The sequence below is a fragment of the Cordyceps fumosorosea genome (assembly GCF_001636725.1).
Source record: "Cordyceps fumosorosea ARSEF 2679 chromosome Unknown scaffold_1, whole genome shotgun sequence".
Lineage (NCBI taxonomy): Eukaryota > Fungi > Ascomycota > Sordariomycetes > Hypocreales > Cordycipitaceae > Cordyceps > Cordyceps fumosorosea.
In genome coordinates this window covers 2,238,541-2,263,541 of record NW_017387301.1, presented here as the reverse complement: position 1 = coordinate 2,263,541, position 25,001 = coordinate 2,238,541, and the positions used below count along the sequence as shown (strand labels likewise).

At 54.7% G+C, this 25,001-nt stretch overlaps 10 protein-coding genes across 10 annotated transcripts; 4 read left to right on the top strand and 6 right to left on the bottom strand.

The window, feature by feature from the left end:
• Nucleotides 1–1,033: 1,033 nt before the first annotated feature.
• ISF_00736 (hypothetical protein) lies at nucleotides 1,034–2,831 on the bottom strand (the record flags this gene model as incomplete). Its single annotated transcript, XM_018844343.1, has 2 exons — nucleotides 1,034–2,554; nucleotides 2,643–2,831. The coding sequence occupies 2 exons, from the start codon at nucleotides 2,829–2,831 to the stop codon at nucleotides 1,034–1,036; spliced, it is 1,710 nt and encodes a 569-aa protein (XP_018708793.1).
• A 921-nt stretch (nucleotides 2,832–3,752) lies between these two features.
• Nucleotides 3,753–4,388, bottom strand: ISF_00735 (annexin A7; the record flags this gene model as incomplete). Its single annotated transcript, XM_018844342.1, has 1 exon — nucleotides 3,753–4,388. One exon carries the CDS (start codon nucleotides 4,386–4,388, stop codon nucleotides 3,753–3,755), a length of 636 nt encoding a protein of 211 aa, XP_018708792.1.
• Nucleotides 4,389–4,911: 523 nt separating this feature from the next.
• On the bottom strand, nucleotides 4,912–6,370 carry ISF_00734 (annexin A7; the record flags this gene model as incomplete). The annotated part of the gene is made up of 3 exons (XM_018844341.1): nucleotides 4,912–5,196; nucleotides 5,258–6,261; nucleotides 6,319–6,370. The coding sequence occupies 3 exons, from the start codon at nucleotides 6,368–6,370 to the stop codon at nucleotides 4,912–4,914; spliced, it is 1,341 nt and encodes a 446-aa protein (XP_018708791.1).
• A 1,678-nt stretch (nucleotides 6,371–8,048) lies between these two features.
• On the top strand, nucleotides 8,049–8,930 carry ISF_00733 (hypothetical protein; the record flags this gene model as incomplete). Its single annotated transcript, XM_018844340.1, has 1 exon — nucleotides 8,049–8,930. The coding sequence occupies one exon, from the start codon at nucleotides 8,049–8,051 to the stop codon at nucleotides 8,928–8,930; it is 882 nt and encodes a 293-aa protein (XP_018708790.1).
• Nucleotides 8,931–9,710: 780 nt separating this feature from the next.
• Nucleotides 9,711–10,444, top strand: ISF_00732 (hypothetical protein; the record flags this gene model as incomplete). Its single annotated transcript, XM_018844339.1, has 4 exons — nucleotides 9,711–9,986; nucleotides 10,016–10,094; nucleotides 10,279–10,303; nucleotides 10,351–10,444. The coding sequence occupies 4 exons, from the start codon at nucleotides 9,711–9,713 to the stop codon at nucleotides 10,442–10,444; spliced, it is 474 nt and encodes a 157-aa protein (XP_018708789.1).
• A 7-nt stretch (nucleotides 10,445–10,451) lies between these two features.
• Nucleotides 10,452–11,252, top strand: ISF_00731 (hypothetical protein; the record flags this gene model as incomplete). The annotated part of the gene is made up of 1 exon (XM_018844338.1): nucleotides 10,452–11,252. The coding sequence occupies one exon, from the start codon at nucleotides 10,452–10,454 to the stop codon at nucleotides 11,250–11,252; it is 801 nt and encodes a 266-aa protein (XP_018708788.1).
• A 617-nt stretch (nucleotides 11,253–11,869) lies between these two features.
• ISF_00730 (bifunctional purine biosynthesis protein) lies at nucleotides 11,870–13,803 on the bottom strand (the record flags this gene model as incomplete). The annotated part of the gene is made up of 3 exons (XM_018844337.1): nucleotides 11,870–12,025; nucleotides 12,094–13,579; nucleotides 13,655–13,803. 3 exons carry the CDS (start codon nucleotides 13,801–13,803, stop codon nucleotides 11,870–11,872), a joined length of 1,791 nt encoding a protein of 596 aa, XP_018708787.1.
• A 457-nt stretch (nucleotides 13,804–14,260) lies between these two features.
• ISF_00729 (SNF2 family helicase) lies at nucleotides 14,261–17,692 on the bottom strand (the record flags this gene model as incomplete). Its single annotated transcript, XM_018844336.1, has 1 exon — nucleotides 14,261–17,692. One exon carries the CDS (start codon nucleotides 17,690–17,692, stop codon nucleotides 14,261–14,263), a length of 3,432 nt encoding a protein of 1,143 aa, XP_018708786.1.
• A 574-nt stretch (nucleotides 17,693–18,266) lies between these two features.
• ISF_00728 (arginine deiminase type-3) lies at nucleotides 18,267–20,096 on the bottom strand (the record flags this gene model as incomplete). Its single annotated transcript, XM_018844335.1, has 1 exon — nucleotides 18,267–20,096. One exon carries the CDS (start codon nucleotides 20,094–20,096, stop codon nucleotides 18,267–18,269), a length of 1,830 nt encoding a protein of 609 aa, XP_018708785.1.
• A 3,029-nt stretch (nucleotides 20,097–23,125) lies between these two features.
• ISF_00727 (hypothetical protein) lies at nucleotides 23,126–24,416 on the top strand (the record flags this gene model as incomplete). Its single annotated transcript, XM_018844334.1, has 3 exons — nucleotides 23,126–23,368; nucleotides 23,440–24,117; nucleotides 24,213–24,416. The coding sequence occupies 3 exons, from the start codon at nucleotides 23,126–23,128 to the stop codon at nucleotides 24,414–24,416; spliced, it is 1,125 nt and encodes a 374-aa protein (XP_018708784.1).
• Nucleotides 24,417–25,001: the final 585 nt, after the last annotated feature.

The following is a 25,001-nucleotide window of genomic DNA, read 5'->3' as shown; positions in this document are numbered from 1 at the left end:
TCTTCAACCTCCATCCTGTTCAGCCCCATCCATCATCAACCACCACCAACACGCACCAACTTCTACCCAATTGAGCACCTTATAAACTACTAATCACCCTCGCAAGAGCCACTAACGTGTTTCACATCCCTCCGCCTGACGTCTTTCTTCTCCCAACATACTTAGCCTTGCTCCTTGCTCCCTTTTCATCTCATCCTCGGCCGTGCCCTTATCTTGAACTATTCCTATTCCTTTCCCATTCTACTGGCATCCATGCCTACAATGGAAAAAGAAACGTGTCTCGCAGAACACCATCGAGGCTTGGCCCGCGCACCTGCCCGTACCCCCTGGCCCATACCGCCGTTGGGGAACCGGTGGTTTCTGAGATGTGACATGGTGACGCCACCAGAGAGCGCCATCCTCCTGCAAGGACATGGGATGGATGGACACAATGGTCCTTTTATACCAGGAATAAGCGTGCACGGTCACTCACAATTTGGGGAAAAAAAGTCGAGCGGTATTTATGCGTAGTCTCTCTCTTGCCGATGATATAGCCCCTCGCTCTCCGTAGATGATCCTAGCACACAGCCCTTCTAACCCCCTTGGATGCTTTAAACCTTTGTCCCATTCGTAATGCTTGTCAAAATGTCTAGTTGTTCGCCAAGTAACTGGGAAAGCTACCAAACCCAACCGAAAAACGTCGGCAAAGGAACCACCTCCATGCCATTCTTCCTCCCCCGTCGTCGATGCGCTCGGAAATGTCCCAAGCCAAATGGTCTTGCGGCTCCCAAGTAGTTGGGCAGCTCTCTAGCCAGTTGCTCCTCCACGCCGCCTCACTCTCTCCCGGGAGATTGGCTGCATCGAAACGCTCCAGCGCCGTTGGATATCGCTAAAAGGTATCATATTCGAGGAAACACTGCCAAAAATTCTTCCAGTAGCCTCAGTTCTACCAGCCAATGTTGCATCTTCGGCCAGATGAGTTATCCCAGTTAGCTAAGCAATTGAGATTTGCAGATTATACGCCAAGTTGGCGCATCGAGAACAGCAAAGTCGTTCACTGTCGGTCGTCATACTCGTCAGCATCCATCTCCGTAGGCGTCTTGTAGTCCTCCTCGTCGTCATGTCCATCATCGTCGTCACCCATCTCTTCATCCTCGTCCTCGCCCATCTCTTCATCCTTGTCCTCGTCCCCGTTCTCGCGTTGAGCAGTAATCGGCTCCGTGTTATTTGCGCTGCCCGTCGACTCCGACCGCGCTGACTCCGCCTGCGCCGATGCAGCCGGCGCATCATCCGGCGTTCGGATCGGGGTCGTGTACGAACCCGCAATGGACATGGGCACCGGCCGCGCAACCGCGTTGTTAGCTTGTGGCGACATTGGAACTGACCCCCAGCGCTCGCCGATAATTGCCATCGTCGCTGATCCCGGAGTGTTCGGCGTGCCCGGCGTTCCCGCTCTGCCGCCTCCCGACGCAGGCAGCGGCGTGCCTAAAGAGGTGCTGAGCATGCGCTCGCGCTCACTGTCGATGGCGGACTTCGACCGCCGTTCCCGCAGTCGGACGCCAAATTTCTTGCGCGTCATGCTCATCTTGTTGTAGTACAGGTTCTTCAGGCGCGCAATCTCGTGCTTCTGCGCCTCCGGCGGCAGCTTCAGCGCGTTCTTCATGCTCTCCGCGTACTGCTGTTCAACCCGCGCGAGTGCCGTGTCCAGCTCGAGCCGCCTGGCTGGTGTCAGTGCGGCGAACGGGTCCTTGGACGACGAAGACGAGGGTTCCTGCGACTGCGGTGTCGGCGCCGGCGCCGGTGTGACCCGCGTCGTCGTCTCGGGGCGTCCCCTGCTGACCGGCGTCTGGCTGCCCGGCGCGGGAGCCGCCGACTGCTCCTTAGTCCAGCCTTGCTCGGCGCCAACAAAGAACGCCGTCAGTACGGCAGTATGCTCCGGCGTGTAGATACCGCAAACGCTATTGGCTGTGTGGTAGTTCAGCCCGCCGTTGCCCGTGAATCGCTGGCCGCAGAACAGACAGTTGTCCTTGCCGAATTTGCGCAGTGGCACTGGCGGCGACCCGCAAAGACCGCTCCGAATATGCGCCTTCAGGGCCTTCTGTCCTCCGCATGGGCGGTTGCAAGCCGCGCAAAAGGTGATACCGAGCCTCTTAACCTGCTCGTCGGGTGGGAGGTTGTTCGGCGCCCGCGGCTGCGGCTGCGGCTGCGACGATGGTACTACCATGGCTGTTGGGGGTGCTGGTATGGGATTCGCAGTGGGAATCACTCTCTCTTGCCGCGGCGACCCGGATTGGTTGTCCGTCACGACGTCTCTAACGTCGTATCCCAGCCGTTCGGCGCGGCCGAGCAAGTTGACGAGCTGCTGGGCACCGATAGTCTCGAATCGCATGGCCAGGACCGAGTCTTGGAACGCGGGGCTCAGCTTCGGCAACAGCACCTGAGACATCAAGTCGAGGTCCGCCATCCGCAGGTGCTTAGCGATGGGGAGTGACGAGTGCTCGACGAGGCGCGCGCCTCGTTGCTTGACCGCCGCGCTCAAGGCCCCCGAAGTGGCCCTGTGAAACATGGTGCTGCACTATATTATAGTTTTCTCATCGGTTAGTCTCCTCTCCAGGCCCGTGATAAACTTCTTCGTCTGATGTTTGGGCGGCGCGGCTACTTACAATAAAGTCGGAGTGGTAGTCAGACCCTACAAGCGTAAGCTCCCACAACTCGCGGATGGCTTGGCGCAGCACAGCAGGTGTGTAAATCTTCATCGAGGCCTTAGCATGGGCCACAGCCTCTTGGAATCGCTGGTCCTCTGAGGCCCGGGTTGGTGACGGAAATCGGAACGGCGTTGGCTGCTGTGCCATGTTTGGCGTTGTCATTAGGGCGGCGGCTATGGTCGTAGGCGGTTGAGTGAAGACTCTATCATTTATGAACCGTATTTATGGGCTGGATGCCCCCGGTTACTTTGCCTTGGAAGGTGTGATGCACTTCCCTCGCCTCTCACAGCAACGTCTTGCTTGGTATGAGTGGGAGTAGACTTTGAACGGCGTGCTCAGGCTGATAGGGTAGCGTATATGCACTGGCTCCTTTGGACTCATTAAGAAATTAAAAAGAAAGTGAAACCGGATCCTCTTAATAGGCTTAGCAGGAGTTAATAAAGTTAGCCGTTTGCTCCTATTCTCAAACGCGTTTGCAGCCAAGTCGTGAATGGTTGCACGCACAGGCACGTGCAGCGGTTTCTCTGCCCTTCGTTGGAACGTGAAATAGTATCCAGAGAATCTTTTCCGAGAGCCCGAATCTGATGCGGATAGAGTTGTGTCTGGCGCGAATAGAGTTGTGGCTTCGCCCGTCTCTCAGCCGGATAATAATGGGTGATAGGAATTGCGTCAGTCGGCAGGAGTTTAACTGGGCAGGATTTATCCAGGTGCTAGCGTGTTTGATACTTAGCCAATTGTAGGCTAGCTTTTTTATTTATGCCTCGTCAATTAGGCAGGAATATCACCAGATGACTAACAAGTGCGCCTAGCGTTAAAATTTCCTTAATTTCTGTGGACCCTGTATTAAAAAGCTGTCCTCTCTGAAGCTGTTTCCACCCTTTTATATCTACTAATCTCTAGCCAGAAGCCAGGGCGTAAAGAAATCCCCACACGGATAGAACTCAAAAACCAGCTAACTGCGCTTCAGCATTCAACTTACTTCACCTCCAACTCCTCCTTTCTCGGCTCACATTTACTAGCCTTGCCGCTGCTCGGCGCGCCAATGGCGCCAGCTGTCGCGCCGGTCCCCTAAAACTCAGCATGAAGCGAATTCAAGTCCAGTCGTCCGCATGATCCGTGCGCCATTCTTGCGAGGCAGTATTCGAGCGGCTCGTACCAACGATTCCGCAGTCGCGCCGGATGCTTGGTATTTACCGTTCGAAGAGTCTGTCGCGGATACGCCCATGACAGCCCGAAGAACCGCTTCTTGTCCTCCAGTGTGCAGCCTGTCATGCGCTGCAACCTGCATTTGGCGATAATTTCGCGCTGGCGGACCAGGAAGCTGTAACGGCTGACCCATGCTTCATCTCGCCACTTCTTCTCGTCGCCCTGCAGGGTGTAGAGCTTTGGCCATGTCGGCATCTCCACCAACTCAAGTTCCATGGCAAGTTGGTGCCGTTTCACCCAGGACCGGAAGCCAAGATCGCTGTGACCGATGTAGGAGTCGAAATGCGAAATGATGTGATCCAGCTCCATCAGTAGGCCGGTTTCCGTAGACGCATCGTGGATGGGTAAGTTGTCCCAGGCTCTGAATAGCTTGGTATAACATGCATCCTCCTCTGACCAGGGGAAGAAGGGCTCTGGCTTGGTGGGTTTTGCGAGTCCGCTCTGGAGAGTCGTGGTGAAGCACTCGTTCGCGATCCATGGAATTGCTTGGCTTGGCATTTGTGCCAGACTCATAGAAACAGGCCTAAGAAAAGTCATTTAGAATACTAGCGTCGTTTGCGCACTTTGAGGCAAGGATGGCCGTGGAGGATGAAATATGAAATAGTACATAGGAAATAGAATAGGTTAATCTCAAACCCCTCATGCTGCTGAGGAGATCTTATTTCTGGTGTTCATGCAAGTGCGAGCTCCGCGATTGCCCTTGCGTTCAGCACCTGCCTCGTCAAGCTCTGCTCTGCTTGTGCATCAATCACCGGACCAAACCTAGCACGAGTCCTTCTTGAGAGTCACATGGCGCATTTGTTTTATTAAATTTTGAAGTCAAAGTGGATGGCTTTTGCTCAAATGCATCTGACATTCCATAGTTGGTCCTAAGTTCCGCCGCTGTACAAACCTCGAAAAGTCAAGCCAGAAAAAAAGACAAGAAAGCATTAGAGCACTCCGATAACATACAAGTAGCGTGATTCATAAACATTATTGGCATCTCCAGTTTTCTGGTCCCTCTCCTGAGTGCGCGCACCCTTTACTCGCCAATACATGCGACCATCAGACGGCCATAGTCGCCCGACGTCTCACCCTTAATGCGACTGGCCAGGCTGCGACGGAACCGCTGCTGATAGGCACCCTTGATATTTGCCAGCTCGTTGCGATCCCAGTGGTATCTCACGACGCGGCCGACGAGAAGCTGGTCTTTGGTGCCCATGCCCGCCATGGCATCCTCGAAGAGCTGGGCGGCGTGCATGTACTTGTCGACGGCGTGACGGAGTTGGAAGAGGAGCGCGTCCTTCATGTGTCCGGAGAATTCCTGCTGCAGTTGTCAATTTAGTCACAAAAAATGCCAAAAAAAAAACGATGGGGATTGCACGTACGGATTTGACGACAGCTTCGAGATCCTTGTTGAAGCGCTGCTTGTAGGCGTGGGCAATGGCGCGTAGCTGGTTATCGTTTCTGCTAGAGAAGATGCTGCAGACGAGAATCTCGTCGGTGCCCATCTTGCCCTCGGTTGCCTTGTAGAGCTCCATGACGTCGCCGTCGACCTGCTGGGGGATCACGGGCGCCGAGTCCTCGGCTCGGTTGGCGGCAAGAACCATCATGAAGTGGCGCTCCGTCTTCATGCTGAGGTCGCCCTTGACCGTCTCCTCGAGGCTGCGGTGGAAGGTCTTGTAGTAGGCCTGCTTGATGGCGTTGAGGTCAGCGTTGGAGCGCGCCAGGAGGGTGTCGTTGAGCACAAGCTCCTTGGTGCCGGGGCCGGACATGGCGTCAAACAAGTTGTACACGTCCGCGAGGAGGGGGCCGCGGGCTAGCTGGAGCAGGCCACGCTCAAAGTATCCGCTGGTCTCCGACTTGAGGTCGTCAATCAGGTTGCGCCGCAGGTTCCGATGAAAAGCCTCACGGATGGCGTCGACCTGCAAGGGGTCCTTGTTGGAGAGGATGTGAATCAGGGCCTTCTCGTCAGTGCCGAAGCCCTTCATAGCGGCTCGGAGCGCCTGCGCGTCGCCCGACGCGTCCCAGTTGATGTGTTGTGGCGGGCCATAGCCGAGCGAGGGCGCCGTTGTAGGCCCTGAGGGGGGCGGCGCGCCATACTGGCCTGGCGGAGGCGCACCGTAGGGCGGCGCTTGGTGGTGGCCGCCGTACTGGCCAGGCGGCGGCTGGCCGTAGTGCTGGGGAGGCGGCGGCTGGCCGTAGCCCTGTTGATGAGGAGGAGGGTATTGGCCGGGTGGCTGTTGGTTGTAGCCGCCGTGCTGCGGAGGGTACTGTTGGTGCTGAGGCGGATACTGGCCGTGCTGGGGAGGATAGCCGCCACCGTGCTGGGGAGGAGGGTGGTGGCCGTGAGGCGGGGGGTACTGTTGTCCGTAGCCCTGAGGAGGCGGTTCTGCGAGCGCATCAAGTCAGTCGACCGATAGAATATCGAGATTGGGTTGTCACTCACGGCCATAACCTTGGCCGCCGTAGCCTTGGCCACCGTAGCCCTGGTACGACATTTGAAAAAAGAGAAAGTGAGGGGTAGAAGTCGCGTGCTGTCAAAGTGTGTTGTCGGCGACGCGCGCGCAAGGATACCACGATGCGTCCTTGATCTTACACTCGGGAGCGTTTTTAAGTTGTTTGCGAGGAGATTCGCGTGAACAAAAAGGCCAAGGCGATAATTATGGCGACGTGTGCGATGACGACTATGACGATGGGAGCCAGCTTACATATGCCCCTCCAGCTCGCCAGGGCTACCTGTCGAGGCTGCCTACGGAGTCAACGGCCACCCAATAAGCAACAAGATCAGCGACGCTACTCACAGCTGGCAGTTTGGCACCGCTTACGCATAGTTAACACTTCGGAGCTAGAAATGCCTATGGGTTGCCTGGGCTGATTTTCGACCGGTTTTGCAAGTTTTGGCGCTGCGCTGTGGCGGAGCTCGACGTTGACGCACCCACCAGAGTAGCCTTGGCTCGTTGGTGGTCACTCGTCACTGGCCAAACGTGTCGACGAGGAACGAGCCAAGAGCGAGCGAGTTGCGTGGAGCAAAGTAGCCCTAGAGGACACAGAATAGAGCCTGAATTCAGCCATGGCTTGACATACAGTAGGTTACCAACAAGGTTTCTTCGCCTGGTATCTGCCTCGTTGACAAGTCGCGTGCTGGAATAGAGTTGCACAGACAGTCCTCTCCACGCCGACCTGGATAGCCCGCATAAGTACAACCGTGGTTCCCTAACGGCCTTGAAATGTTTTCCATAGTCAGAAGCATCCCTTAACAATGTCTTTGCCTGCCTCCCTTGATCAGAGCGACGCAATGCGTCGCCGAGGAATCCGATGGCGGGGGTAGCAACTGAGCCACCAACCTGACGTCGCGCCACCAGTAGCACCGCCACAAGAAGCGTTGACAAGCAAGTTCGCCACCTACTGGTTCGTTTGATGATTACCGGGACTGCGACAAACGATATACGGAAGAAACAATGTCCATTTTCCAAGAAGAAAAAAGTCGAAATACGATCGGACGATTTTTCATGTTCGGCCGGAAATGTTGTGCATTAAGGATATGCAAGCCTCCCCACTCGCGGCGACATGGGACAGCAATGTTCACTGGTGGCTGGTGGCTGGGAAAGACAGAGTGCGTCAGTTCCACAAGCAATAAACCTAGCGCCCGCTGTGAAAAATAGAGTGCAGCGCTAGGGGCCCGCCCATTGCTGCTGAGATTCCCCTGGAACGACGCGTTAGCGTGTTCTTCCCAGCTGAACGGACCCACTGTCACCCGCTGTAGACTTGCCTTTTCCAGCGATTACCAGCGCCAACCACCAAATTATTTCGACCGTTACCAGCCACCCAGCTTCACAATACCCTCTTTTTTTCAAATCAACCATTGCGCGTTTGCCAGCCCCCATGATGGCCCTACGAGGAAAAAGGGCCCTTCGCCCATGCACTTCGTCTCTTCTGCATGATTTGATATCCATCTCCCCTCGCTGATCTTCCTCAAACATCTCGATCTATTTCCCTCGGCACTTGATATCCAACTCGCGACGACTTTCCTTGAGCTTCACCTATCGCCGCCTACCTCTCTCTAGAGAATCGACTTGTGTCACACCACAGCCGCAACGGCACCGGGCTGCTCACCCTCCTCTCCCCCATCTCTTTCCTCACATTTACCCTCAATCTTGTCACTGCCGCTCTCTCACGATGCGCACCGGCGCCGCTCTCTTCATAGGCCTGTCGAGCTGCGTCGCCAGCACGGCTGCGTTCCCCCGCATCCGCATATTCAACTCCGCCCGGGACGCCGCGCTCGCCGCCGCGGTCAACGTCAATCAAAAGGCTCCGTCGTACTCGGTCGTTCCCCTTGAGCCCGGGCCGACCACGCAGTCGGGAGGAGGGGAAACTGGCGGCAGCACCACGGGCGGGAGCAGTCCCACCTCGAGCGGCGGCGGCGGCGGCTCGCCGTCCTCGCAGAACGCCGCGACGGTGACGGTCACGGAGACTGTCACGCAGACACAAGGCGCGCCTGTGACGAAGTATGTCACGGTGACAGCGGAGCCCCAAACGGTGACGGCTGACCCCGAGACGGTGACGGTGGCGACGTTTGTAACGAGCCTGCTCAACCAAACCCGTACGGTGACGGTGCCCTCAGTTGTTACAAGTACTTTGAGTGACACAAAGACGGTGACTGTCTCTACAACTGTCCTCGTCTCAACCACCGTCCTTGAGTCCAGGACTGCTGTGTCGGCCTCCCCCACGACGCTGGTTACTGTCACTACTGCCAGCAGCAACAGCTCGTCAACAACTTTCCAGACTACAACGCCCGTCACCTCCAGAGCGACCACTTCTGGGGACTACACCTCCACAGAAACCGCCGCCGTGTCTTCTCCTTCCAAATCATACGACACGAAGACTGCTCCCATGGCGGAGTCGGCGGCGCAGTCCACCAGGGACTCGCTGACCGCAACTCCGTCGTCGTCGGCCACGCCAACGCGCAAGTTTAACGACGGCCAATGGACTCACACCTTTGACAATGGCCAGTGGCACCCTCCTTACCCCTCGACCAACGCCACCAGTCGACACCCCTAACTACCACCTGAAACAAGCTTTACGGTGACGCAAGATTAGAAGTTGAATGTCTCACGACCTATGACGCTGATGGAGAGAGGAGAGGTGGCACCAAGAGAGCTCAACAGCGTGTTTATATACATTTTGTACCAGGAATGTGCAGTATACACGGATTGACCTGGCGCAATTGTGTTGTTTTCTTTTCATTGCATAGACACTACATCATTCTCCGTGCATATTAGACAGATACTGTACTTAATATTATCTTTTCTGACTACGCAAAATTCAGTGCCTGTACAGACAATGGTGTGCAGACAATGGTTGCTATTCATAGACAAAGGTGAGGGGGTCGCCAACAGAGCCGCCATGGTGCAGTGTGTACCGGCAGCAGCAGCAGCAAACGGCCGCGATACGGGTATGCTCCCTGTTGGTGCGCTGCATCACCGACCAAAACCCTGCAAAGAACACTGCAAAGAAGTTACGGTCATGTAACACGGGTGCTTGCTCTGCAAAAAAAGAGAGGTGGCTCCTTGTATCGCCTTGACTGAGGGAAGAGAAGTCTGGCGGCGTACATTTCGTCATCTCTCGTGGCAGAACGGGCGGCAACCATCAACCACCTGAACGTTATATAAACTTAGAACTCACCTCCTCAAACAAATCCGAATAGCAAAGTCACCGCCACTTGGGAACTTTCTTCCTCTGACGGCTTCGAACAGCAAAGCTTAGCAGACAAGCACTGCGCTTCCCTTGACTCCTCGCCAACACCACCAAAACGCAACAATCATACTTCACCTTGGCACCATGAGACCCGGGTTCATCGGTCAGGAGATCTCCGCGTCAACTTTGACGCCAGACTCCTCCTCGCTCTCCGCCGTAGCCACCGCCACTACGAGCACGTCTCATCAACCGTCGCAGACCTCCGAGCCATCGACATCGGCGTGCATCCCCGTCAACATGAACGTTCCCGAGCCCCGCGACCTGGTTTGGTACCCCAACGGCATAGGCTTCACCGGACCCCACGGCGCAACGCCGTGGATCGTGATGGCGATCGTGGTCCCAATATACATAACGATAATGGTCTGCTGGGCCTGCGGCTGTCTCTCTAGTTGCCCCCTTGGCAGCTTACGGGCGAGGAAGCGCGGCGGACAGCAGGGCACGGCAACCTACCACAAGAAGAGCAGGAAAGTAGGTAAAGGCGTCATCTAGTGTGTGGTTGTTCTTTTTGCAACACGATTTTATGGTTTACAGAGGAAATATGGGCGGTGACGGAGATGCGGGGAGGAATAGGTTGCTGGCTGAGGAGAATGGGGGAGGGGAGGAAAATGGTGGCCCATGATTTGGTTTTAGGAGATACTACTCTACAATTTAGGAATGCAGCCTCTGTGTGTTCTCTGGTAAGACTGGCTTGGAAGAGATTAAGAGACTGCCTACTCCTTACCAGTGACCTTATCGAGTTTCTCTGCACTCACCCTCCCTCCATCTACAACATCGTCGGGTTCTCTCTGCATCTCAGGCACCAAACCCGCGCCGCTTGAATCGTTCATGCCCAAGCCTCAACCGAAATTTCCCACCAATACACCGACTTTCGCTGCCCAGACCTCTCCGTGCATGCCCCCAATCACAGGCTCCCCCGTCATTCTGCATATCCATATCGAAGCACAATGGTGGGGAAGGGGTCTCGTGCTGCATCTTGGGCACCGATTCACCGACATTGACGACGGGGGGGCTGGTACGACAAGCAAGCATGGCATGGGCGTGTATAAAGGAGGTTGCGCTCGTGCGACAAACTTCTCTGTTCCTCTTCTTTTTCTTCTCCTTTCTTTCGCGCGCGCCTCTCGCCGAATTTTTTTGCAATGCCTTTGGTGCGAAGCTTCGGCATGCATCATTAACACACACAACTCCACCTTAACACCAGCCCGACCATTTCTCCTTACACGGAGGGGAAACGGGCGCAAAACAAATACAAAGAAAAGCTTGGGCGCCCCCAAAAAGCATGCCTGGCAATTGAGCTGGGAAGAATCACAGCATGTACAGGTTTTTTCCCCTGTCCTGCCTCATCGGGCTGCTGCTCTTGCTCGTGGCCACCGCCCTTGCCACCGTCGACCTGCCAAAAGCCGCCATCGCCGCGCCGGCACCGGCACCGGCACCGGCACCGGCAGTCCGCCGCCGCCGCCAGCCGCAACAGTCGGCCGGCTCGGCGTGCTCCGACGAGGGCCAGTGGAACTGCATGACGAGCAGCTGGCAGCGCTGCGCCGCCGGCCGCTGGAGCGTGGTCGTGCCGTGCGCCAAGGGCACGACGTGCTACCCCGCGGGGCTGACGCGCGACCTGCGCATCCAGCATGATGGGAGCGTGAACGGGAACGGGGGCCAGACGACGACGACGAGCTTGGCGTCGCAGAGCTGGGCTTCGCGGATTGGAATATTAGGGATGGTGTTGGTGTGGTGTGTTAGCTGACCATGGTGGATATGGAGGAAGAAATTTTGGACAGATGGCGATTCTTGCCAACCACACTTTTTCTTTGTCGCTAATGATTGACATGGCTATGGAAGCGGTGTCAATATGCTTTGCTTTTTTTACAGAAGAAAACCACAACCACAAAAAAAATACAAATACAATTTAGCTAACTAGTTATGCTTACATATACTGATTGCTTAGTTTCGTGATACAGGGTACATACAGCTCATAGATGTACCTTTGTTACATGGGCTTGTAGGCGGCACAGGGAACATCAAATGCATCATTATTTGAAATCTTATGGGAACAATCTTTTCGAATATACGGAAGCAGCCGTAATCGGCTCACCATGTCCCTCCTGGGATATTGACCCTTGCGGCGGTAGCGGCCACCGTGCGCTTATCATACGTCATCCTTTTTTGCTCGTTCCGTCATTCCATTTTACGTAGGTTCTTTAAATTTTCATTCCCCGAGGGCTGCTCCTCTTACCATACCTGGGGCCTTTTTAGTGGTGGAAAAGGCGGATGCTCTGCTCGACAAAGGTGATGCCCAGGCTCTCGGCCGTCTGGAAGACGGCAGAGTCGTTTTGGCTACCAGTCGGCGCGGCAATGTACTTGACGCCCGAGCGGGCAGCGCGGAAGACGTTGTCGATGAAGGGGAACTAGAGGGAAAAAAGTAACAAGATTAGTACAGAAAAAAGGGCATTTATGGTTGGGAATGTACACATACGAAGGCATCGCTGGAGACGGAAACGCCCGTCAACTTCTTCATCCAAGCCTCGCGCTCCTCCTGGGTGAAGGCGGCCGGGACCTCCTCGAAGACGGCCTCGAAGCCCTCGCGCTCCGCACCGTCCCGCGGCAGCTGCCCGCTGACCAGCAGGTCGATCGCGTTAGACTTGTCCGGGCGCTTCGCGCCCCTCTTCCACTTGATGCCCAGCACGCGCGGGTGGAAGCGCATCCACCAGTTGTCCGCCTTGTCGCCCGCCAGGCGCGTGCAGTGGATGCGCGATTGCTGGCCCGCGCCCAGCCCGATCACCTGCCCGCCGAACGTGTAGCACACCGAGTTGCTCTGCGTGTACTTGAGCGTGATGGTCGCGATGGCCAGGTCGCGCGCCGCGTCCGCCGGCAGCGCCGCGCCATCCTTGGGCGTGATGATGGAGGTGAAGCTCTTGGCGGCGGAAATCTCCACGTCGTTGCGGTGCTGCTGCAGTGTGACACCGTAGACAGTGCGCGTCTCGGTCGGGCCTGGGGTGTACTCGGGGTCGATCTGCAGCACCAGGTACTTGCCGCCCTTCTTCTTGCGCAGCATCTCGAGCGCGGCCTCCTCGTAGCCCGGCGCGATCACGCCGTCGGACACCTCCTTGGCGATGATACTGGCCGTCGGCACGTCTACCACGTCCGACAGCGCGATGACGTCGCCAAAGCTGCTCATGCGGTCCGCGCCGCGCGCGCGCGCGTACGCCTGCGCCAGGCCGGACGTCTCGATGCCGGGAATGTCCGTCACCATGTACACCTTGCGCTCGTCCTCGCTGAGCGGCAGGCCGATGGCCGCGCCCGCTGGCGACACGTGCTTGAAGCTGGCCGCTGCGGGCCGGCCCGTCGCCGCTTTGAGCTCCTTGACCAGAGGCCAGGCGTTGAGCGCGTCGAGTAGGTTGATGTAGCCGGGCGCGCCGCTGAGGGTCTTGAAAGGCAGCTTGCCGCCGGCCGTGAAGGCGGCGGCAGGCTTCTGGTGCGGGTTGGCGCCGTAGCGCAGCGGCAGGTGCTGCTCACCGTCGCCGGCGTACGCCTTGCGGAAGAACTCTGCGATGGCCGTGTCGTAATCGGCCGTGTGCTCAAAAGCCTTGAGCGCGTAGCGGTTGCGGCTGGCGTCGGTGATCTCGCCACTCTCAAGTTCCTTCAGAAAGCCCGCGTAGTCGGTCGGGTCCGACAGGATGGTGACGCGCTTGTGGTTCTTGGCGGCGGCGCGGAGCAGCGTGACGCCACCGATGTCGACCTCCTCGACAGCCTCGGGGATGCTGACGTTGACCTTGGCGACGGTCTCCTTGAAGGGGTACAGGTTGCAAACGACGAAGTCGACCTTGTTGATGTTCTGGTCGGCAAGGTCCTTCTCGTCTGACTCGAGGTCGCGCGCGAGGATACCGGCGTGGACGGAGGGGTGGAGGGTCTTGACGCGGCCGCCGAGCATCTCGGGCGCCTTGGTGATGGCAGAGACGTCTCTGAAAATCTGTTAGCTTCTGGATAATGTTTTATGGTATCTTTCATCAAGTTGAGGTAGGGTGAAAAAGGCATACTCAACAGGGAAGCCAGACTCGCGAATCATGCGCGAGGTGCCGCCAGAGGCGAGGATCCGGACATTGTTGGCGACTAGGCCCTTGGCAAGGTCCAACAGGCCCGTCTTGTCGTAGACCGACACAATGGCAATCTTTTGAGCACCGGCCATGATGAATGTGATGAGTTCCCTAGGCTAGACCTTGAAAAGGAGTCAAAGTTTAGGGAAACAAGGGAAATGAATGTGATGAGGCGGCAGCACGGCGAGGGGAAAAATTTTGGCGGGGTAGATTTTATTTCGCAATCGCGGGGCAGCTTGGGTCGCCGCTTTGGTGGAGGTCTCCAGCTTGGTATTTTCAATCTATGGGCTAGCTGAGGAAAAAATGACCCAATGCATCTCGTTATCTATCCTTCCTCGGCTCTCGTGGCTATTACGAAAAATTAACGGAGATTAAGTAATAGCTGCGGCTTTCTGGCCCAATTGTGTAGCAGGTCCACTACCCTCCGAAAGCGGCAGTGACGCCTCTGATCTAAAAGTCACGATTTCGTACAAATCTACAGAGCTGTCATATAACAAAACCACAATGTCATAGCATCCCATGCCACAGTATATCGCTTGCTGTAATCCCTCAATCCGAACCAGCTGTAAATCGTACACGGCGTGCCGGGGGCGGCATCATCATCTCCGCGCTGGTACCACCACCCATCAAAATCACTCTGCTATTGCTTTCGCCTCGCATACGTTTGCGGCCACTCGTCGGCGGTGTTGCAGCCCGTCGCGGGAGTACTATCTTCGTCGCCACGGATTCCTCCTCCTTGACTAGTCCATCATCTGGGTCAGGCAAGCGGCCGAATCCCTTTCCAAACACTTGCAGTGGCTTCGTCAGTGGCACCATCTGATCCGCGTGGCTGTCGCCGGCCTCTCCAACAGGCACGATCTTGGCATTCCTGATCCAGTTGTTGATCGAAGCCACATCCAAGATCGTCCTTGCCTTTCCGTGCTCCGCCTGCGTCATGTGCTCCTTTCGATCCAAGATGACCTCGTCAATGCTGTCCTTGAGCACCAGCGTCTCGACCGACACGCCCTTCTGCTGGCTGATGCGGCGCACTCGAGCAATCGCCTGGCTCTCCACCTGCGGGTTCAGCACAGGGTTGATGAAGTAGACACGCGATGCTGCGCGCATATCCAGCCCAAAGGCAGCCTGGGAGAGATCCATGAGAAGAACTCGGAATGTCTCGTTGTGGTGAAATGTGTTTACATATTGAGCCCTTCGTTCAGCGGGCAGGCCTCTTGCATAGATAAGATGCTGGATCTGCAGGACATCCAATATGCTAGCCAAGTACCAAGCAACGTTTTCATTTTCGTAGAAGACGATGATCTTTTCATCATCCTGATGCTTGGCAATGCCATCAATCAGATATGAAAGCTTTGCAGAAACCGTTGACACGAGCTTTGTCTTGGCCAAGGCAGTGGCCAAGGCCTCATTGGTAAGCACCGGCGCTGGCTCAGCACCATTAATTCCATGAGATCGCTTTTTCTTGGGACTATCGTCGCCGAGCTTTGTGTTGCCAGCCAAGGTGTCCGACCTTTGGCCCCTCTTCTTAGTTTCTCCGGCAGATTTTGCCTCATCTTGTGCCTTAAATCTCTCCCCTATACCCTCTTGAATCAGACCACCATTGAGCAAAGAATTCAGCTGCTCAGGGTTACCGGCAGCGTTATACAGTAACTTTTGAAGTGCAATTACCATTCTGGCAGAAGTGCAGACGTGATCACTTTCTTCCAAGTCCAAGGACCAGTATTTACCAGTGCCCACGGGGAACCCAGTGACGCAGATGGGCATCTCATGGAACAGGTTGCTCAGGCAGCGTAACTGGCTGGTAAGAACTAGGCGACCAAAGTCAATCGCCGTCCTGAGAAGCCCCTCGTCCTCCGCGCTAATCTCAATTTTTTTCTTGTCCAAGAATTCCTCGGCAGTCTGCACAGACTTTTCAATTTCTTCGGCAGTAAAGAATGATCCACCGAAGAAGCTTGACTGCTTCAGATTGTGCACAATCTGCAGCAGGCTCTTTCGTTGCTTGATATGAAAGAAGTAGTCAATGTCGGTTCGCTGCGATTGGACCGAGTTGAAGATGATCATCATGGCAAATATGTTGAGTGACAACATGTCCTGGTATGAACCCTCGAGCAGCACGATCTTTTCGTTCACGGGTGGCAGCTGAGTTCGCACTTCTTGCAGCTGGTGGCGTACAATCAGCGAATTGATTGTCATTTTGAGACATTCCCAGCGTCCTGCTCGTCCAGGTCCAGTCTTCGGGGGCACGAGATGTTTCGTCCAATTTGCCAAAGTATCCTCAGTCTCCAGAACTGAATTGGCCCACGGACGTGCTTTCAGATACAATGCCGCAATAGAGCCTAGCCGTTCAAGATCCTTCCGTTCTAGCTCCCTGGACGACTGATTCAACGAAGAATGGCTGTCATACTGAGCGAGTGACACGTTCATAGAGCTTTCAGTACTGCCATCGGATTTCTGAATGCTTGTTCCATACAAGCCGCGCGACGGTGTTCCAGTGACGATCCACCTCGAGGTGACTTGCAGCGCATCCAGTCCTAGTAGTAGGAAGCTTTTGGAATTGATCTTTGAGTTGCCCAGGACGTGGCCCTCGTCGACTATACATCTTTTGAAGTGTATGGCAGCGAGAGGTGTCTGGAGAATGGGTTGATGCTTAGACAGATTCTCAAAGCGCGATTGGGAGAACAAAAGAACGTCGTATCCCAGCAGTGTTTCAGCATCTGGGATAGCATCGTTCTTCGTCAGCACTAGAACCTCGAGATCTTCGGTGTGCTTGCGAATTTCCTGCTTCCACTGCGAAACCAAATTATTTGGAACAATAACCAGACTGGTGCTAGCAAGGTAAATCTTCCTCGGCACTGGCACATACTTGCTCCCAATTCGTCCGCATCTTCGGGGTTCGGCACCAGGAAGGAGGTAGGATCCGGGATTGCGTCGGATCGCCTTTGCAATTGAATTCCTGTCGAGATCTTTGTCTTTCGCATATCCGTAATATTGCATCCAGGGCTGAGAGTGTTGGGTTGCGCATGATGCTGCCATGTCCATCAGTGATCCTACCGACTTCCTCACTCGCCCTGCCGGCGACAAATAAACCTCGGGCGCCTCGGCAAGGAGACCGCGCGTCGCCAGTAGCAGTGCAAGACATATTATTGTCTTACCTGTTCCCATGTCTTCAGCCAGTATCCCTCCCGACACGCCATCATAGTGTTTTGCATCTCGAAAAATGGCTCCCGCGATGGGATCTAGATACCACGAGTGTCCATCTTGATCATGCAGATGCAAGAGGCGTGGGTCCAGCACCTTTCCGGGATACATTTCTTTCTGCATCATCAGTGCGACTGATCGTTTTTGATACGGGAGAAGGTCCGATGTAAGGCCGTGTACATTGCCTTGCAGGACATTTGTTGCGAGTTCGTTGAGAAACGGATCAACAATGAGGTCGATGTCTGGTGCTGGCGAGGGGATATTGTTAAACAGCTCCAACAAAGAAGTCTCTAATTCTTGTGCAGATTGCGGTACGAAGGGGCTCCTCTGAAACGCTTGAGGAGCCTCAGCGCCAGACCACGCTTGGGGGGAGCAGTCAAGCTGTTCTAAAATGCGCCCGCGGATCTTGAACAGACTGCCATGAGCCCGGCTGATGGAGCCTCTTAGTGCATCGTCTGCGAGGATATAAACTCTAATTGTAACCCTAAATTCAAATTGGGGCAGCATCTTGTATTCGAGTTGCGCCCAATTGGCACGAAGGAGTTGCAAGCATGGCCGTAATGCCTCGGAGTTCAGCAAGGCGTCTTGAAGTGTTTGGTTGGTAGGGCTGATTGGAGACGCATCTTTGAGTAGTCTGTCCGTGTTCTCCTTGTCTCGGAATAAGAAGCTCTTCCATGTAGCAACCTCGATCTGCCATGCCGCATCCTGCACGTCAATTTCTGATCTCGAGATGCCGATGCATCCGACGGGAATGTAGTGGGGCGAACGAGGCGAATAAGGCAACATGGTGTCTAGCGGCCGTCAAGTTGGTATGAATTATGGAGGATTCATTTAGAAAGCTCAGGTTGGGAAATTCATGACGACCGATGATTCTGTAGACGCCCGCTGCAGCTCATTTGAGAGTCAGCTGTCGCTTTTGAAGGTAGGATGGAACTGAAGCTCAGATGGGGGTGCAGCAAGGCAGCAGCCCCGATTTGTTGGAAATGAAGTGCGGCGATTACCTCAGCACCCAGCACTGGCACGCCTTTGGCAAGGCAAGCGGCAAAGATCCCGACTACTTTTATCCATGTTAAAAATTTCACGTCTCATGTGAGACTAACAAGCTACAATGTGAAATTTTCTCATCAGCCTGCACTTACACACAACGCACTAACACCGCACTTGACATTGGCCGAATAAACTATCACGACATTCTCGATGCAGGGTAGGTGGACAGTGAGCTGTTTCATCATTCAACTAGGGAGCATGTAGATTCTACAACGCCTATAATTCGCCCCGGCCTTTCCCCGTACTTGGCTTCGAAGTATCCAAATGTTGATACTCTCCACTGTCAGTTAAATGAGTCGGCTGATAAGACGCCTTACCACCACTTCGGGGACGGGGTACGGTAGGTGTTGGTGTAACAGTGCAAATCACCGCTCGCCATGTGGAGGTCCCAATCATCGACAAATTCGACCTCGAAGCCCGCCGCGGAATAGGCGTCCTTGGACATCTTCTGGATGACGTCCTCGCCGTTTACCACCGGACCCCACGGCTTGGCCGCCATGAAAAGCGAGTCGGACAGCGGCACACCGTTGACCTGGCTCGGGAACGCCGAGTTGAGAGGAAGGAATTCGTTGTCGTTCTCGCCGCCGGGCTTCCTGGCATGCAACCACGTCTGAAGCGCAGACATGGGCGCGATGACGCTGGGGATGCGGACGACGTCCTCGTCCGTGATGCCCGTCTCCTTGCGGAGGGTGCTCAGCGCGGCCTCCATCTTCTCCGCACTGTGGGTGGCCGCCTTCTTGCTGTGCTCATAGGCGAGGAAGTCGCGGACGCTCGGGACACTCGAGCCGTTCTGTGCGACCGGGTTGCTGGTCAGGAGCACGTCGCCGTGGCCTTCCTTCTCGAGCTTCTCGAGCGCCTGGTAGCCCATCATGGGGTCCAGGAGGGCAACGCGCCAGCCGCGGGCTGTCTTGGCGGGCAGGAAGCTGAGCACCTCGTCGATGTGCCCGACCATGAGCCACGTGGTATCAACGGTGATAGGATCTTGGGTTTCCTGAGCCTTGAGGAATCCCAGCGCCTGAGGTGTCCTCGCATCCGAGGCGCCTATAATGATTCTGCCAGCGGGGAACTTTTTGCCGTTGAACTCGTAGGGAGGGATAGACTCAATGTTTCCGCCCGCTTCGAGGTTCTTTTCCTTGGATATTTCCTTGAACCCAGCAGCGTCGACGGCTCCAACGCCGTCGCCTCGCAGATCGTTGTACAGTAGCCTGGCACCAGGATTACCTATACCTACATGGACCGGGATTCCCGCTAGATTGATTCGCATGGTAATCGGTCCTTCAGGGCCGGGAATGCTAGCATATGCAGGTTCCATTACATCCTGGGCCCAGGTGTAATCGACATTGAGGTACTCGAGTGGCTCCTTGATGCCAGCCTTTTGCATGTTCTTCCGGATGCTGTCCTCAACGGGTCCGACAGACGGTGCCACGATATCTTTCTTGGTAACGAAGACCTTCTCGATAGGCTGAAGATGATGGCTGGTAAGAAGCGGCGCGACGCGCAGCATGACCTTGTCAGTCGAGGTGGTGGTGCCGTCCGTGACCTTAAATTCGACCGAAACGCGGCCGTCCCATGTACCAGGGCGTCTGGTATCGCGGCCATCGATGGCCAAGATCAAGCCCTGTCGCAGCTTCAGCGCCGGAATTTTCGTGTCGTTCTCAAGGTAGACCCAGCGGTCGTTCTCCGGAGGCGGCAGTGCCTGCAGGCTTGTGAAGTCTTCCATGGTGAACTGGGTGGGTTCCTCGGGAAAGTCCAGAAAGATGCGGACTTTGGAACGGGCGACAGGATCGCTGATGGAAATGGTGGCGGTGACCGAGTCGCTGATGTTGGGCATGGCCACGGTGCGAATCGGGGCCATGGAGTTTGGTGCCCACAGGTGGTTTGTGTTGGAATCGTTGCAGTTGTCATCCGGACCGTGGCAATGGCGTGCAGTGTTTGCGATGCCTGGGAGGAAAAGGGCACCAGAGGTCTCCGACCAGGTGTCCTTGCCCTCGGTGTCAGTCGTGCCGGTGAGGTCGACCTTGCCATCACGATTGGTGTCCACTCGAAGATCAGCTTTGAAGGTAGCTGATGAGCCCGAAGGAGTGCCTTGGGGAAGGGCTGCTGCAAGAGGCAGCGCGAGGAAGAAGCACTTGAGGCAGAACATGTTGGCAACTGTGTGAAGAGAAGGAAGACCAAGTTGTCGTTGTTGGAGTTGACTCTCGATGATGGACTGGGCAGAGACTTAAATAGACCTGTGTTTCATTACTCACAATGTTCAATATGTAATCTAACCCGTTTTGAGATTATTGAGCATGAGGACTTAATCTTAGGCCAGTTTATGGGACGTTACATATGGAATGTGGCGATGGGTTCACGCGTGGCCGGCGAAAGGAACATCTGCAATGAGTGTATCCCTCAATTTGCCAAGCATATCGGACGAGTATCTCAATCATCCCTAAAGTGGCCTGCTGGCAGTGCAGGGCAATGACAGAGATTGCCAGAATGGCCTCAACTACTATCCCGCATTCGCCATTGACGGTGGAAAGCCCTTAATTTGCAGTCCTTCACGAGACTGAGGCACTTCTGACTCGAGTATGGATGCCAAGACCACGTGGGAAAGCTGTCATATTATCAATTGATTACTGTCCCGGTCCTTTTCGGACTGGATCCTACGACGTTCTATGAACGGGCCTACGGCTTCACTGCTCTATCTCTTCGACTGCCGTAAAGAATACTCGACAAGGCCTTGTCATGGTGCAAGAATCGGAGGTTACGTCGAGCGACTGAATTACTTGACTGCTGCTCAGTTGAAAGTAATTGGTCGTTTTCTGTCAGTGATACGCGTTTAAACCCCTGCCAGCGAGCCTCTTGACCCCCACGAGCGTCGAAGTGCTATACATGAGTAAGTCTATATTGCCTACAGATTCACTATGCTATAGTTAACTCATAACCAGGGTGCAAATATTGAGTTCACAGTGCATTATGGCCCGCCCGTCCCGATAAGGCGTTGACGTACCGTAAAGGTGACTCGACATGACGTCGGTTTATTGCCAGCCTCCCAGGTCTGGAACACCAGAACCCTGCCCCGCGGCTGAGCATTCTCGACCCAGTCATGATCCCTCCATGCTAAATGGCTGTACTCCTTGGCCTGTATTTATCAGCTTGAGCAATAATCAAGACGAAAACTCGCTGCCCCGGTTTCTCTTCCTGAAGAGGATCCGGAGCTACCGGGATACGATTCGGGGCACGATTCGGGCGGGGGTTCACACGGAGCTGCGCCCCGAGCTATGCCAGGTGCGCACAGGGCAGACACCATATTCATTCACGCTATCTTTTGTTAATTTCGTCTACGTAATATCATGATACTCAGTCACAGCCAAAAGATACTGGCTCGGGTCATCACCAAGCGGCTGTCCCGATATGGTTGAAACAGGGTTGAAACTCCAGGGTGTCTTTTTTTTTTAACATCCCTATCTATTACTTAAACGTTGTCAGACATGAGCTCATGCCTAATAGTGTGCTTCCAACTATGCATGCGGTTAGTTCTACTATTGCCGTGGTCATTGCTCGCCGCCAAGTCTGAGCGGCCTTCATCATGCCATCAGCAGATACCTTGACGGCTACCTGACAGAAGCCACCCCCACATCCGCTGACTCTTCTCAAGGGAGCAATCCCTGTTCAAATCAGGAAATGTCAAAATCGGCTATCTAGTTTTACCGCCTTATTTGTCTAAACCGAGACAACCGAGAAGGCGGCTCAGCGGCAGAGGACGCGCCATCCCTTCGGCAGGCGGCGGGTACCGATTTAGCGCTGAACTTGACGATTTTGCAGTAAATAAAACCCAAGATGTCAGAGGGAGACTTGGGACAGCCTATGAGTTGATAGTAAAGCACATAAACCGGCTCGAAAACCGAAACTTTGACCGACCGACTACCTACATAAACGGGCCGACAATCCGAGCGACCATGCACTCGAAACTCTCAACGATGCAGCAACAAGAAAGAGAATCAAAAATTCAGACGAGTTGCCCACGATAGAAAAAAATTCTTGCAGCCTTTAATTCAATCTTGATGCAAGACGATTGATTGGTGAACCTTGGGAACCCCAGCAAGTGCTGGCAGGCTGTGTTCCCTCTTACGTAGACAGCTCAACATCTGAGCAAAACAAATCACATCAGGCTGGAGGCCCTAATAAGATACGAATTTAAAAAGGGGACTCTTCATTTTACACAAGCTCTTTGTAAGTAAAGACCCAAAGTAATAAGTCTGGCAAACTCTTCGTTTGGTAAAGGTTCTCTACAGGAGGTGTCCGGAGTCCTACCAATACGGGGGATTCGTCTCAGAAACATGTTAATAGCGCAAGGTGGTTAGTTCACTGATACTTTTGACGCTCCAATTTTTGATAGTCAGTGTTGCGCCGATGGTAGTCATTTAATAAGAGAGAAAAGGTTGATCAGCCAGCACAGCTCCAGCGGGGAAGAGCACCTCCATTGCTCTCTTATTTGCGTTACCTTTATGTATGTATGTGCATCATCGGCCCAGCAATCATACGAAGCCATGACATTTAGGCTAGTTTCAGCTTGCGGCACTTCCCGCAACCTCCTTCAGGCAGCCCTGCAAAATATTCCCGAGAGACGCGGCTAACGAGTCCACAAACACTGCACAGGCACCATTCGTTCGGCATGGCTTATCATTCTATGTATATACATAACTAGCCGTCAGCACCTGCAACAGCATCACGACCGCTTGCTGGTTAGTTGATTCACAGAAACCACCACCTTCGACCCGTCATTTCTAGCTGATTGTCTCTTCTTTCCACCAACCTGTTATCCCCGCCCTCTCCATGGAAGTGATTTCAAATAACTCGGCCATGCCCGCATACGGCAAGTGGCGGCGCACGGTGTGAGCGGGCTGGCCCGCCGCCACAACGAGTACCTTGTCTGTGGCTTCAAGCTCAGCGATTCGCACAACGACGAAAAATCGCAGGGCGCGTAGTTAACAATAAACCACAAACCCATCCTGCTGATGGGCTTTTCTTTTTCAGCTGTCGATCGCACAAGGGTCGTTGGCAGCGGGCCCGAAACTATCATCACCAGGGAAGAGATACATAAGGATCCAATGCCGGCGCCGCGAAGTACACACTTCTTTTTTGTATAAATTCTCCAGGCCTGTCTGTATAGGCCAGCAATTCGTCATGATTTGGCTGGCGCCTCTCCTCGTCGCCCTCTGGGCCGCGCCGACGGCGGCGGCCAAGGCGACACACGCAACCGCCCTGTACAAGCAATTTTTCCCCGCCTGGGACGTAATGCTCAAAGAGTATCTAGAAACTGACTGCCAGCAAGACATCACCAACTATCGAAACGCTACTTTCGACAATACACATGTCAGCTATGCGGTGTTTAACTGCTTGCTGGAGCAGTTTCCTGAGTTTCGCAAGGTTGGTTCACAGCTTCTGCAAAAGTGAAAGAATAGGGGGGACAGACATGTTAACGGTAGAAAATTCAACAGGCAGAGTTGAGTGCCGCGGCCGTGGTCCTTGGCCTTGCCCCGACGATCCTCCAAATGATAAGCCCAACGCCCGCCGATACCGCCCTGGTCAGCCTCCGCCGGCCCGTCCTCGCGCTGCTTCTGAGTCTCGCCTCCCCAGCCACTGTCTTCTCCGAGGCTGCGCGGTACGCGGACAACATCGAAGCCTTGTCGAAGCCTCTCTCGGGGCAATTTCGAGGTAGTTTCCCATTCACGACCGGCCGACTGCTCGGTGGCGGCGGCGGTTACGTGACCGGTCTACTGTCAACGGCCCAGTACATCTTGGCGCTCGCGGCCGTCGTCAACAGCGCCTACCGCACGTACCAGCTGTGTCTTTGGACCGTGTGCTCCTTCTCGCCCATCACTGTCTTTCTCCCCGCGTTGTGGCACGGAACGGTCGCGCTTCTGCATCTGGGCGGCTGGATCGCACAGCGCTTGAACCTGCAGAGCGCAGAAGGCGCTAGAGATGCGGAGCGAGGGGATGGACAGGACTGGCGGGGTATGACGACTGGATGGGGAAGCAGAATGAAATCATGGCTGATAAACGAGACAACACCCTCTGCATTTGCAGAGAAGTTGCCCGTGGAGAATCGAGCGGCCGGTCCAGCGCCATTCTTCTCTGCCGTCACGGCAGCGTTATACGCTGGCGTGCCCGTCCATGTAAGTACCCTCAGCTTTCTTCATTCTGCGTTCGATTCGCGCTCTTCAATTTCATGAAGCCATCGATTGGCGACTTCATATCTAACTGCTTGCAGATTTTGTATGGTACCCTGGTGCTCTCAAGCCTGACTTTCATCAGCGCCTTCGACTCAATCTCCGTAGTGGCATTTTACGCCATCAGCACAATAGTGAGCAAAGCAATTGTGTATTTCGAGTGCGCCGGTATTCAAGCTGTTGCAAGCCAGAGTTTAGACACTGCAGCTGAGGGAGAGCAGATGGGTGGGTATTCTGCATTATAGGAGAAGAGGCAGAAAAAAAGTATTACCCTCGAGATGCTTTGAAGAATAGATGTTGTACAATATAAACACCTTTTAATACGACTTTGCGAGCCCCTATGGGAACTGAACGAGCGGCTGTTGCGCTCTGATTCATGCGCGGAATATACGACAGGCGTATGACAGACGCTTGCCATCACGAATGACATCTCGCTGAGTGCCATGAGAGCATTGCGTTGTGGCCGCGAGAAGAGACAGAGCCCACAGCTTTGGTCTTGATACAAAGCCCGGGGGTGGTGTACCAAGTCTGGTCCTTCTTTGACGCGGCTCTCGTTTTGTCTCTGTAATGTCCCGCGCGGAGGAGCTTACGAGGACAGTAACAGTCAGAGTCGGTGATCTCCCGTTGCACGTAGAGGTTTGGCGCGTAATATCACTCTCACTCTCTGCCAAGGCGAGAGGCACGTCAGGTTAGTTGTGGTACCCATCTTTCAAGCAATCCAACTTGCCATTCCTGAAATGACCGCTCAGAAGAAGGCAGCATAGATTTGCTGGCTATCAGAGTCTGGCGTGCCACCTGTATGGCCGATGCTGGGAAGCTGATGTCCTGGA